The 12,365-nt window shown below is 47.8% G+C and overlaps 1 protein-coding gene across 1 annotated transcript; it reads right to left on the reverse strand.

Moving 5' to 3' along the window:
- Positions 1-2,311: 2,311 nt before the first annotated feature.
- LOC116956830 (putative defense protein 3) lies at positions 2,312-10,872 on the reverse strand. The gene is made up of 5 exons (XM_032978683.2): positions 10,397-10,872; positions 8,262-8,371; positions 7,215-7,327; positions 3,986-4,053; positions 2,312-2,798 (listed from the first exon to the last, which is right to left on the reverse strand). The coding sequence occupies exons 1-5, from the start codon at positions 10,587-10,589 to the stop codon at positions 2,470-2,472; spliced, it is 813 nt and encodes a 270-aa protein (XP_032834574.2). The 5' UTR covers positions 10,590-10,872; the 3' UTR covers positions 2,312-2,469.
- Between the last annotated feature and the right edge of the window lie 1,493 nt (positions 10,873-12,365).

The raw sequence follows: 12,365 nt of genomic DNA on the forward strand, positions 1-12,365 counted from the left end.
CTACCTATAGACTAGCCCGTTTTCTGTCAGATACCTCACTGCCTTTCACTGGCAAGACCGCCTCAGCAGTACTTAACTCAGCCCAATTGGTCTCTATGGTCAGAGATGTTGTACTGTCCCCTGACGATATCCTTGTAAGCTTCGATGTGGTCTCTTTGTTCACCAAGGTCCCAGTACCTGATACCATTGAAATAATTGAAAATTTGGTCCAACATGGACTAGACCCCGACACACCTGCACTGGTTAGGCACTGCCTCAACAATACCTACTTTACTTGGAATGGCTCCTTCTACAAACAAAATGAGGGTACCCCCATGGGATCCCCCTTATCACCAGTGATAGCCAATATTTTCATGGAGAAATTTGAATCAGACGCCATCCAGACTTCCACCCTCAGACCTTCCCTGTGGAAGAGATATGTGGATGACACTTTCGTCCTTTGGCCACATGGCCTCCCAGCTCTGAACCTTTTCCTACACCACATCAATTCCAGACATCCCGCCATCAAATTCACCATGGAAGTGGCGAAAGATGGCAAGCTACCATTCTTAGATGTTCTGTTTGAGAGGAGACCTGATGGCTCATTGGGGCATTCTGTCTACAGGAAACCCACCCACACAGATTCCTACTTGAAACCTGATTCCCACCACCACCCAGCCCAAAAGAATTCTCTCATAAAAACTTTATACCATAGGGCTCATTGCATTTCGGACCAACACCACCTGACCAGTGAATTAAAACATGTACACCTGGCCCTCAAAAGGAATGGTTACTCTGACCGTACCATCCGCCAAGCTGTTTCTCCCTCCATACAGAAACAACCACTTGATACTCCGGTCAAAACCATCACACTTCCATATATAGCAGGCGTTACTAAAAAGATTTCCAAAATTCTAAACAAACACAAGATCCAGGTCCGGTTCAATACAGTACACAAAATTCGTGATCTGATCCCATCTGTGAAGGATGTCATTCCTGATTTACAGTACCCCGGGGTTTACAAATTGAGTTGTACCTGCGGTGATTGCTATATCGGGGAGACAAAGCGACATGTCTCTGACCGAATTCGCGAGCACAAATCAGATTTGAAACACGGCAAAGCGAATTCTTCTACCGTGGTTGATCACTGTTACAACGCTGTGGGGGATCACGATATAATTTTCTCCGATACCAAGGTTCTTTGCAAACCCATGGGCTTTTATCAGAGATTTGTTCATGAAGTAATTCAGATCTACAAACACAGACACAATTTCAACCGAGAGGATGGTTTCAAATTAAGCAACCATTGGAAAGATGTTCTAAATCGAACTAAACATTAAACTAATTTCAATGGTACAGTATATTTTTTCAAGTAGTGGTACCCCAAACTTTCGCAGCTCTTATAAATTCCCTTTTCACACCATCAATAGGTAAACTCCCTCTCCCCCCCCCTTCCCCCTCCCCCCGCACCAAACGGCAAGTCCACCGGCACGTACACCACCTATTTCCTAAAATCCGCCAATCAAATGCTAATTTTTATGCTAATTTCTTTGTCAGAACACCTTGTTTGCTCGCACACAGTTTAAAGGTCCGCTGTCTGAGCGTGGTTGTGTTTCGCTAAATTCTCCTGTTTGATGAGTACTAGGTGCCTCGGTGAATGTATATGCTCTGACTTTAACATAGCTATTTCTGTGACCAGTTACAAGCTAATCACTCAGCTATTTCAATGCTAAATTCTATGCTAATTCCTTTGTCAAGGGGTACCTCTGCGGATGTGTATACTTTAACTTAGCTATTTCAATGAGCCATTTCAATGCTAAATTATATGCTAATTCCTTTGTCAAGGCGCTTTGTGGTTTTCTTCTCACACAGCTTAAAGGTCGTGATCTAAGCATGGCTTCTCTTACTCCAGCGCTGTCCTCCAGACAGTGTCGTCCCTTTACCTGATGAAGGCCGCTTGTGTTGTGGCTAAAACGTCGTGATTTTTTGTTATTTTATTTTCACCTACGTGACTTTACCCAATAGAACCAAAGAGTATGGATCCTAGCAGTCACGAAAGCTTTAAATCTAAAATTAAGTCTTGCTTTGCAGTTACTAGCTACTTAAAGATACATCACGAAATGGACAAATGATTAAAATATTTACGCTCATTATTCATACATTTATATCTTAGAACCGTATTGGGTCGGGCAAAGTGCTCAGTTGAGACAAAATTCAACGAGTAGGGTAACAGTAGCAGCAACATAAGGTTGAGAACAACTGCCATAGACAATGACGACGATGACAATGATTAATTTTAGAATATTATTTAATGATTTAGATGTAACCCAGACAACACCTTCCCTCAGAACCCACAAATGGACGGAATTGGTGGAATGGTTTCACTTTAGAAACCCGGCCCACTGCCCCCCCCCACCACCCCACCAACATTTCATCACCACTCCGGACCATTGCACGCACTCAAGGAACTCCGTGACTTCGCCGGTGGAATCAACGACAGCACACGGCTGTGACGACGACGAGCAGCGCGCCCAGGGAGAGCCCAGACATGGCGAGGGCCGCACGCCCGGCAGAGTTGCCTGGCTTGGTTGTGGTCTTAGTTGTTGGCTTGGTTGTGGAATTAGCTGGTGGCTTGGTTGAGGTCTTAGTTGTTGGATTGATTGTGGAATTAGCCTGTGGCTTGATTGAGGTCTTAGCTGGTGGCTTGGTTGAGGTCTTAGTTGTTGGATTGATTGTGGAATTAGCTGGTGGCTTGGTTGAGGTCTTAGCTGGTTGCTTGGTTGTGGTCTTAGCTGGTGGCTTGGTTGTGGCTACATAACCTGCAGCACACACAAGGGAATGAGATTTTTTGTAAATATTGTCATCGCTCCTCTCACACAAAATAGAGAGTTTTTGCATGTTAAGCCTTATCCACGACTTGCAAGGCCTGGTATTGTGGCTATGCATGCCTGCGATCCAGCGCTGTGGAGTCAACGAGAGTTGGTGGACCACGTATGTATGTTGAGCTTCTTTCGCACCGTACATAGCCAACCATGCTTATCGGAGGTTCAGGTGTCACACACAAACATTGTAAAACTCCCTCCACATGGATGTCGAGGAGGTGCCCCCATATCCTTGGCTCACCAGGAGAAGGTGGCACAGCAAGGTGCGGACTGTAGTATTACCTATCTGGCCCATCTGTATGAGACAGAGTGTTGTCCCCTGGATACACATGTTGGGGTTTCTCTGGGCCCTCGCACACGCGTGAGCACGAGGTTTTGTCGCTGACGTACGTGCGGAAGGAGGTTTGTGGGCTTCGATGGCGCCGGTGGATCATTGTGACTGGGCGCTGCCGGCATGGAGCAGGTCTCTGGGTGATTTCCAGAGGTCACGAGGGCCACCCAAAGGCGGTTGCCATGCGATCGTTAATATAATGGAGTTAATTTGGTGGTTGCGCCATACTTCACAAGGCTCGTGTGAAGGTAGGCGCTGCCTGTCACGGTAGTTTATGAGTTGGGGAAGCGGTATTTGGCAGTTAGCGTGATGCGCTGCGAACCTGGCGACCCGCGTTTGTTTCCTGCTCATGCCCATCAACACCGGTGACAATTATCTGAACTGTTCCTGTGCCTCCCCTAGGTCGACTCACCCTCAAATGAGTACCTGGTGTTGTGTGAAACATTGCGGCTAGGGAAACAAAAGCGACCAGGCGTGGTTCTGGCCACCCACTCCCTTGTGTGCCACGGTACCGGCCTTCAGAGTTGTTGCTACTCGCTAACAACACTTACCCGACCAGTCGAAGGCTATATGGGTGATGTTTGTGTTTCAGGAGCGGGACATGTTGCAGGTAATTTTCTGTCCACATTGAGATGCTTGACCAATACCAGTCACATTGGAAGAAAACGGAGCACTCAGAGGAAACCCATGCAGATGAGGGGGGAAGTTACAGACCAACACACGGAAAGGCACCCGAGTGGGAAATCAATCCCAGCCACTTGTGGGTGGACCACCACTGCACTCGTGAACTCACCTGAGGCATTGACCTTTAACGACTGCACGTTCATTTGCCATTCGGGTTCCGTCTTGACCACGGTCGCTCTGTGGGGTGGACACACAGGTCAAGCGTGTAACAACTTGAGGCGTCGCCTCCACAGAGTCGCCAGTGTGAGCTTACACGTGATGAATCTTACGTACAATTGTGCACTGCTGCTATGTGTTGCTGTGATTGCTACAGAGAGTCAGCTGTTTTTTTAGTATAAGTGACGGTGATGATCAGAGATACAGTGAGGGAAAAAAGTATTTGTACCCCTGCTGATTGTCTACATTTGCCCACTGACAAAGAAATGATCAGTCTATATTTTTAATGGTACGTTTATTTGAACAGTGAGAGACAGAATAACAACAAAAAAATCCAGAAAAACGCATGTCAAAAATTTTATAAATTGATTTGCATTTTAATGAGGGAAATAAGTATTTGACCCATCTGCAAAACATGACTTAGTACTTGGTGGCAAAACCCTTGTTGGCAATCACAGAGGTCAGACGTTTCTTGAAGTTGGCCACCAGGTTTGCACACATCTCAGAAGGGATTTTGTCCCACTCCTCTTTGCAGATCTTCGAGTAATTAAGGTTTCGAGGCTGACGTTTGGCAACTCGAACCTTCAGCTCCCTCCACAGATTTTCTATGGGATAAAGGTCTGGAGACTGGCTAGGCCTCTCCAGGACCTTAATGTGCTTCTTCTTGAGCCACTCCTTTGTTGCCTTGGCCGTGTGTTTTGGGTCATTGTCATGCTGGAATACCCATCCACGACCCATTTTCAATGCCCTGGCTGAGGGAAGGAGGTTCTCACCCAAGATTTGACGGTACATGGCCCCGTCCATCGTCCCTTTGATGCGGTGAAGTTGTCCTGTCCCCTTAGCAGAAAAACACCCCCAAAGCATAATGTTTCCACCTCCATGTATGACGGTGGGGATGGTGTTCTTGGGGTCATAGGCAGCATTCCTCCTCCTCCTCCAAACACGGCGAGTTGAGTTGATGCCAAAGAGCTCCATTTTGGTTTCATTTGACCACAACACTTTCACCCAGTTGTCTTCTGAATCATTCAGATGTTCATTGGCAAACTTCAGACGGGCATGTATATGTGCTTTCTTGAGCAGGAGGACCTTGCGGGTGCTGCAGGATTTCAGTCCTTCACGGTGTAGTGTGTTACCAATTGTTATCTTGGTGACTATGGTCCCAGCTGCCTTGAGATCATTCACAAGATCCTCCCGTGTAGTTCTGGGCTGATTCCTCACCGTTCTCATGATCATTGCAACTCCACGAGGTGAGATCTTGCATGGAGTCCCAGGTCGAGGGAGATTGACAGTTCTTTTGTGTTTCTTCCATTTGCGAATAATCGCACCAACTGTTGTCACCTTCTCACCAAGCTGCTTGGCAATGGTCTTGTAGCCCATTCCAGCCTTGTGTAGGTCTACAATCTTGTCCCTGACATCCTTGGAGAGCTCTTTGGTCTTGGCCATGGTGGAGAGTTTGGAATCTGATTGATTGATTGCTTCTGTGGACAGGAGTCTTTTATACAGGTAACAAGCTGAGATTAGGAGCACTCCCTTTAAGAGTGTGCTCCTAATTTCAGCTCGTTACCTGTATAAAAGACACCTGGGAGCCAGAAATCTTTCTGATTGAGAGGGGGTCAAATACTTATTTCCCTCATTAAAATGCAAATCAATTTATAAGATCTTTGACATGTATTTTTCTGGATTTTTTTGTTGTTATTCTGTCTCACACTGTTCAAATAAACCTACCATTAAAATTATAGACTGATCATTTCTTTGTCAGTGGGCAAACGTACAAAATCAGCAGGGGATCAAATACTTTTTTCCCTCACTTTAGGGACCCCAAGCCTCACGTGCACAGCAGGCCATGCCCAGCAGTGTGTCGACTATTCAGAGTATGGGGCGGACTTTCCTGAGGGACTGAGCTGAGGTGTTTCGTGACGTGGAGGGTGATAGGGGGCGTGTCTGGTCATGGTGGCTGGCACGCAAACGCCCCTCAGAAGAACGCTCTGAAATAACCTCTGGTGCTCATTTCTTGTGGAGTCTCCCACTTCTCAGAACACAACGCAGAGTGTCTTCTCGTCATCGTCTCAGAACTCTCTGATCTTTGTTGTCTATTTAGCCGACCTGTCCCCCAAGTAACGAGGACCGGCTACACCTCCATGGAGTCGCCGATGTGGAATCATAAACAAAAGTCGTCGCGTGGAACCAATCCCCAATGTTCTTGGGGAGAGGACGTCCATCTAAGGACAATGCAACCGCTTAGTGGCCAAAAAACGCCGATATTTAAAACCAAATAACCGGAGATTACTCGGTGGAGATGACGTAGAGCAGGATCTTACCCCCTAGATGCGAAACTTTGACAGGACCCTCCTGAGAAAAGGGTCTTGAGATTTGGCGAGACTCTCCCAGGTAGACAAGCGGAGTAATATTAAAGTAAGGGAGTTGCAGTCCAAGGTAAGCCTTTGAACGTGAACTCTGTCACCTCAACACATTCCAAAACGCTTCAGGGAATTGCTCCGTTACAATGCACCACACCGAACCCCTTCTACCCGCTCCTTTTGTCCTCTTCTCTGTCCTTTCTGGAACCTTAAAGGCCTCTCCACCAATCTCCTTTTGTCTTCCCTACCGGTCTCCGCGTTGTACCAGGCACGTTCCGCGTTATAATGGGGCACGTTCCGCGTTATAACATCACATAACGGCAACATAAACGTTCCCTAACGGAAGAACCGTGTTATAGCGAAAACGCGTTGTAGTGTGAACACCGTCACGCATTAAGCGCGGACTCACCGTATCCCTTCATAGGGTTCTCTAGGCATTCCTTATACCAATCATATTTTTATTTACCTGGTATAAGACCCATTGAGCTATATGGATATTTTGCAGAAGCGATCTGGCCACAAATGATACCTCATCGAAGTGGCTGATGTGGAAATTAATAGCAGCCAAATACTCTAAATATGTGGCCATTCTAAATGTGGAGGGAAAAACTGGAGGACCCGGAGAAAAATCCACCTGACCACATTGAGAGAGACATGCACACTCCAAATATATAGGCGTCGGGGTCGGGATCGAACCCACAGCTTCCTGTATACCAGGCGAAGGTAGTTAACATCTCGTAGCCACTGTGGCGTGTAATTAGTACTAATATCCATAATAATCCAGTGGGCTGTGTGCGTAAGAGTGCCCTGTGACGGTGAACTCACACAAACACTACGGAGCTGGGAGGGTTTGTAGTCGGCGGGATCCAAAACAAGCTCAGGTTCGTCTTGGACGTGCTGGTGGAGTGCGTCACCGCGGCCTTTGGCACGGAATTGCACTGCGAGACACAGAAACAAAACGACAATGGACATTGTTATTGAAGCTGGAATGAACCCAATGAGCCTATGGAGCCCTTTGTTGGCTGTTGTACAGCCCAGACCGGGTTGGCAATGATGGAAACGTGCACAGGATGACCACGTGCCCCAGCCGTGTTTATCCCCCGTCCCTTACCTCGCCTTGAGTTAAAGGGGCTTTGCGTGCTTAGAAAGGGCCATTGTCCAGCCTGAAACATCCCGAACCCGCGCATTAACCACCCACCACATTCTATTCATTTCGTTACGAATTGCCATGTTTTGATACTTGACAAACCTCACTAATTGGCTGTGTCGGGTGGTGGCAGATTAAACGACATCCGCCAAGAGTGAGGATCAAGAACCAAAAGGAGTGATGGCAGGACCCAAAGAGTGACTAACGTAGGCGGTGATGAGAAGGAAACTGGCACTGTGGGCACACAACATGTAGGATGGAAATTAAAAGTGTTGTTCAGAAATATGAAAGGAACAAGAACGAGAGAAAGACCTCAGACAATGGCTTGACGACGACATAAGAGATTGGTGCTAGCAAGATGTGGCTACTACTTGAGCAAGTTGCGCAAGACAGAGGCAAGTGGAAACATGACGAGATGTGCAGTGGACACCTCCGGGCTATCTGCCCATGGATCGTGATTATGAGGATGATCTTCTTTGGTTCTTTCGGTAAAGTCTCTCCAGCGCTGTCCTCCAGACAGTCTCGTCCCTTCACCTGATGAAGGCTGCTTGTGTTGTGGCCGAAACGTCGTGAGAATATTATTGTGTTATTTTATTTTATCAATTTATTATTTTATTATCATTCTACGTGACTTTACCGAAAGAACCAAAGAAGATGAATCCTTGCAGTCACGAAAGCTTTAAATCGAAATTCATGAGGATGATGTCAACCAAGGGATGAGTCACCGGCACGAAGATGTTGTCTGCAGGTGGGGTGTCCCATGTGCCCACGATGGTCGTGGTGTTGGGTATTCGCGCTTGCAGGAAGTAGCCCTTGAAGGTGCCCACGATGGTGACTGCGGACAGACACAAGGAGGCGACAATTTGTGAGACGCTCGCAGCCCCCCCACCACCTTAGCTCGGCTGTCGCGCTTCTCGCCCCTTTCGTGACACGAGCTGTGGCTGGGATGACTCCACAGTAAAAGTGGACAATCCGGTTCGTTTTAAATTCCCCGCGATTTTAAGCCCAGCGCTCTCTTGAATTGGAGACGGACCGGGCTCTAGGGGACAAGTCGGCTTAGCCACTGGAGACTCCACGCAGACATTTTTCTCAGCGCGAGGTTCTATCAGAACTCCGCCATTTCTTTGTTCATGATCATTTGCAAAAGTCCGTCCGTCACAACTTTGGATCTCCCAAATGGGTCGTCGGGGGGGATAACACACAGAGCACTGCGGTATTGAAATTCAACAGTCCTGGCACCAAATGTCGATACAGTGCATATCAACCATCCCCCATGTCCAAAGGAAATGTACGAAACACAGACAGTCCTCAACTTAAGAGCATTTACGAACACCCGACGTACGAACTAGCTTCCATGAAATATATTTATTTTGACGTTGACTTAAAACGCGAACTCGCACTTGCAAACTGATCCACGGGAACAATTTTGTTCGGCGGAGCGATCCTGCGCGAGATGTCATGGGTCAATCTTGCGCTGGGAGTGTTTGTGCGTATGTGAAAGTGTGTGTGTGAGAGAGAGCGTGTGTGTGTGAAAGTGTGTGTGTGTGTGTGAGAGAGAGGGCGGTGTGTGTATGGGTTGCGGTGGCGCATTGGTTAGCGCGCTGCGCTATGAATCCGGTGACCCGAGTTCGATTTCCGCTCACGGCCAACACCGGTGGCGATAATCCGAACCGCTCCTTGGCCTCCCCGAGGTCGACTCAGCCCCAAATGAGTGCCTGGTGCAGTGTGTAAATATTTCTACCACGGAGACGAAGGCGGCCGGGCGTGGTGCTTCCCACTCACCCCCTCGTGTGCCGTGCCGGCCTTCATAGGCGCTGCTCTCCAACAATGTGTTAAAGCTAAGTGGGGGATCGGTGGAGTGTGTGTGCGTACGTATCCTGTGTGTGTTTATGTGTGTGCGTGCATGCCCTGTGTGTGTGTCTGTGTGTGCATCTGTGTGTGCGCCCCGTGTGTCTGTGTGAGTGCAATTTTGGTGACTAATTGCGTCCCTTCCGACAAGCACACCAGCATCAGGACTCAAGGTAAGTGAAAATAAACGGAATTTGTACATGTTATGTTACTTTATTTTGCGTTTATTTTTACTGTACAGTAGTTTTGTTCACAGTGTTACATGCAAATGTACAATATTTATTCTCCATTAGTTTAACTGCTTCCCTTTTTTGTTGAACCGTAACAAATTGCATAGCAATGATCGTGTGTCCAATACGGTACGCTATTACGTTTTGACTTACGAACTAATCTTCGTTGGTTCTTTCGGTAGAGTCACGTAGAATGAGAATAAAATAATAAACTAATAAAATAAAATAACACGATAAAATTCTCACGACGTTTCGGCCACAACACAAGTAGCCTTCTTCAGGTGAAGGAACAGAACTGTCGGACGACAGAGCTTCGTCCCGACAGTTCTGTTCCTTCACCTGAAGAAGGCTACTTGTGTTGTGGCCGAAACGTCGTGAGAATTGTATTGCGTTATTTTATTATTTTATTCTCATTCTACGTGACTTTACCGAAAGAACCAAAGAAGATGAATCCTTGCAGTCACGAAAGCTTTAATGACGAACTAATAATCGTAAATCGAGGCTGCCCTGTCGTAATTGAGTAGAGTACAACTCAGTAGCGTCTGCTCGTTTGCCAAGCAACTCTATAGCTGAGTGAGTGAGCGGTCCGTGGTGGTTGAACGCCGTGCAGATGAGGAGCGGTCAGTCCAGTCGACTGAGTCCTTGATACGGGCTGGAGGAATCCGCACCTGCGACTAGCACGGTTGGCTACGTACGGTGTGAAAGAAGCTCAACGTACGGACAGTCGACGAGCGGAGGGAGTTGTGTCGGGGTGGTGGTGGGTGGTGGGGTCATTCACTCACCGTTAACCTTGGTGCCAGAGGTGAAGGTGCTGCTGTTGGTGACGATGGAGTAGGATGTGCCGGTCAGTGTGTTGGGGTCGTGCTGTGGAACCATATCGGTGCAGGCAGATGATGGCGCTCCACCAGGGAAGCCCTGAGTTCCGTGCAGACCCACCAACCCCACCATCCACACAGCCAGCAGCGCCTCCATCATTCGCAGAGAGAGACGAGGCCGCGGCGTTTAAGTCGACTACAAATGTTAGTGGTAAAAATTAATTTATTTCGGATAGTAAAACTCAAAAACTTTGAGCAAAAATAAATGCTGGGGCCAAATTTTAAAATATAAGCCGGCGAAGGTTAACAGCAAACAACCAAAAAATAATGAAAATGTATTTTGTTCAAATGTTCAAATTGTTCGTGTTTGCGATCGTTCTGGGCGCAAACGGTGAGGGGAGCAGCATAGGTGCTGTGAGCCGGACCTGCGTGGGCGCCTGGGCATTTGAAGTAATCGAGGGATGAGGGGGTGGGGGGCCACAGCGTAGAGTGGAAAAAAGCGGTGGCACTCATTGGTCACCGGTGCCACAGCGATTTAGACAGAATTTGCGCAATGGATATTTTGCATTTTTTTGAATTCTGCTAAAGCGCATGGCGTGACGAGAGGCCACTTCCTTGAGCCATCATTCGTCATGTCCAGGTAGCTTCTTAAAAAGAGCTATGTATTTGGCTCAGTGGGCTTTTACCTGGTAAAAATACAAATTGCAGTTGCTTTCCTACTACTACTAAACGCGTGTTTTTAAACGTGGAGAGCAAAAAAACCGGAGGTCACGGAAGAAAAATCCACACAAGCACGGGGAGGGGGAGGGACAGACATGCAAACTACAAACATGCAACAGGCATCATCAGTGTCGGGATGTAACCCACGACTTCCTGTATACCAGGCGAGGTAGTTAACATCTCGTCACACGCAAATACACAGCAGGCATCGTCGCGGCCCTCTGACCGACACCGCGCTGCTGCGCGGGGTTCGTCCTCTCGCTCGGAGAGAGGTCATTCGGGGCTGCGACGTTCGCTTCGAGTCCCCGCGGACAGCGCAACGACGAGACCACCACACCTTGCGCTTCAGCAGAATACGAAAATATTGCGCAACGTTCTGCGTTGACAAAAGTGGTCCCCCTTTTGTTTGTCTAATCCCCGCTGCGTGTCCCCCCCCCTGCTCCTCCCCCGCTCATCTCTCGAGTATAAGGGTCGGAACTGATGGTGCAAGCTGAACTTGTCTACTTTATTTATTGAAGGGGTGCCACTGTGACGAGATGCTATCCTCCTCGCCTGGTATGCAGGAGATCGGGGGTTCGATCCCGACCCTGACGCCTGTATATATGTGGAGTTTGCACGTCCTCCCCGTGGTCGCGTGAATTGATTCTCCGCGTGAAGGACAGAGCGTGGTGGCTGTTGGTCGGTCGGTTGGTTGCGGGGACTGCATTTGGGGAAGCCCTGCCCCATGGAGTGGTGGTTCTCAACCGGGGGTACGTGGTCCCCTGGGGGGTACACGTGGCAATGTCCCAGGGGGGTACGCGAGATGATTTATAAATATCTGGAATTCTATCATACGTGAAGAGTCATCGGTGAATAATCATGTTGCGTGAATCTGCGAATATAAAAATAACTACGATAAAATGTAAATATACGGTAACCTAGAACGTTATAAAATACCTTTCTAAACTAAGTGATGGTAAACAATATGGTTGCCAAGAGTAACCAGCAAGAGTGAACAAATTAAGTCTTTACACTTTGGTTCTATTGGGTAAAGTCACGTAGGTGAAAATAAAATAACAAAAAATCACGACGTTTCGGCCACAACACAAGCGGCCTTCATCAGGTAAAGGGACGAGACTGTCTGGAGGACAGCGCTGGAGTGAGAGAAGCCATGCTTAGATCACGACCTTTAAGCTGTGTGAGAAGAAAAACACAAAGCGCCTTGACAAAGGAATTA

This window comes from Petromyzon marinus, unplaced genomic scaffold (assembly GCF_048934315.1).
Source record: "Petromyzon marinus isolate PM22_M1 ecotype Great Lakes invasive population unplaced genomic scaffold, UKy_Petmar_22M1.pri1.0 PM_Scaffold_5, whole genome shotgun sequence".
NCBI classification, from domain to species: domain Eukaryota; kingdom Metazoa; phylum Chordata; class Hyperoartia; order Petromyzontiformes; family Petromyzontidae; genus Petromyzon; species Petromyzon marinus.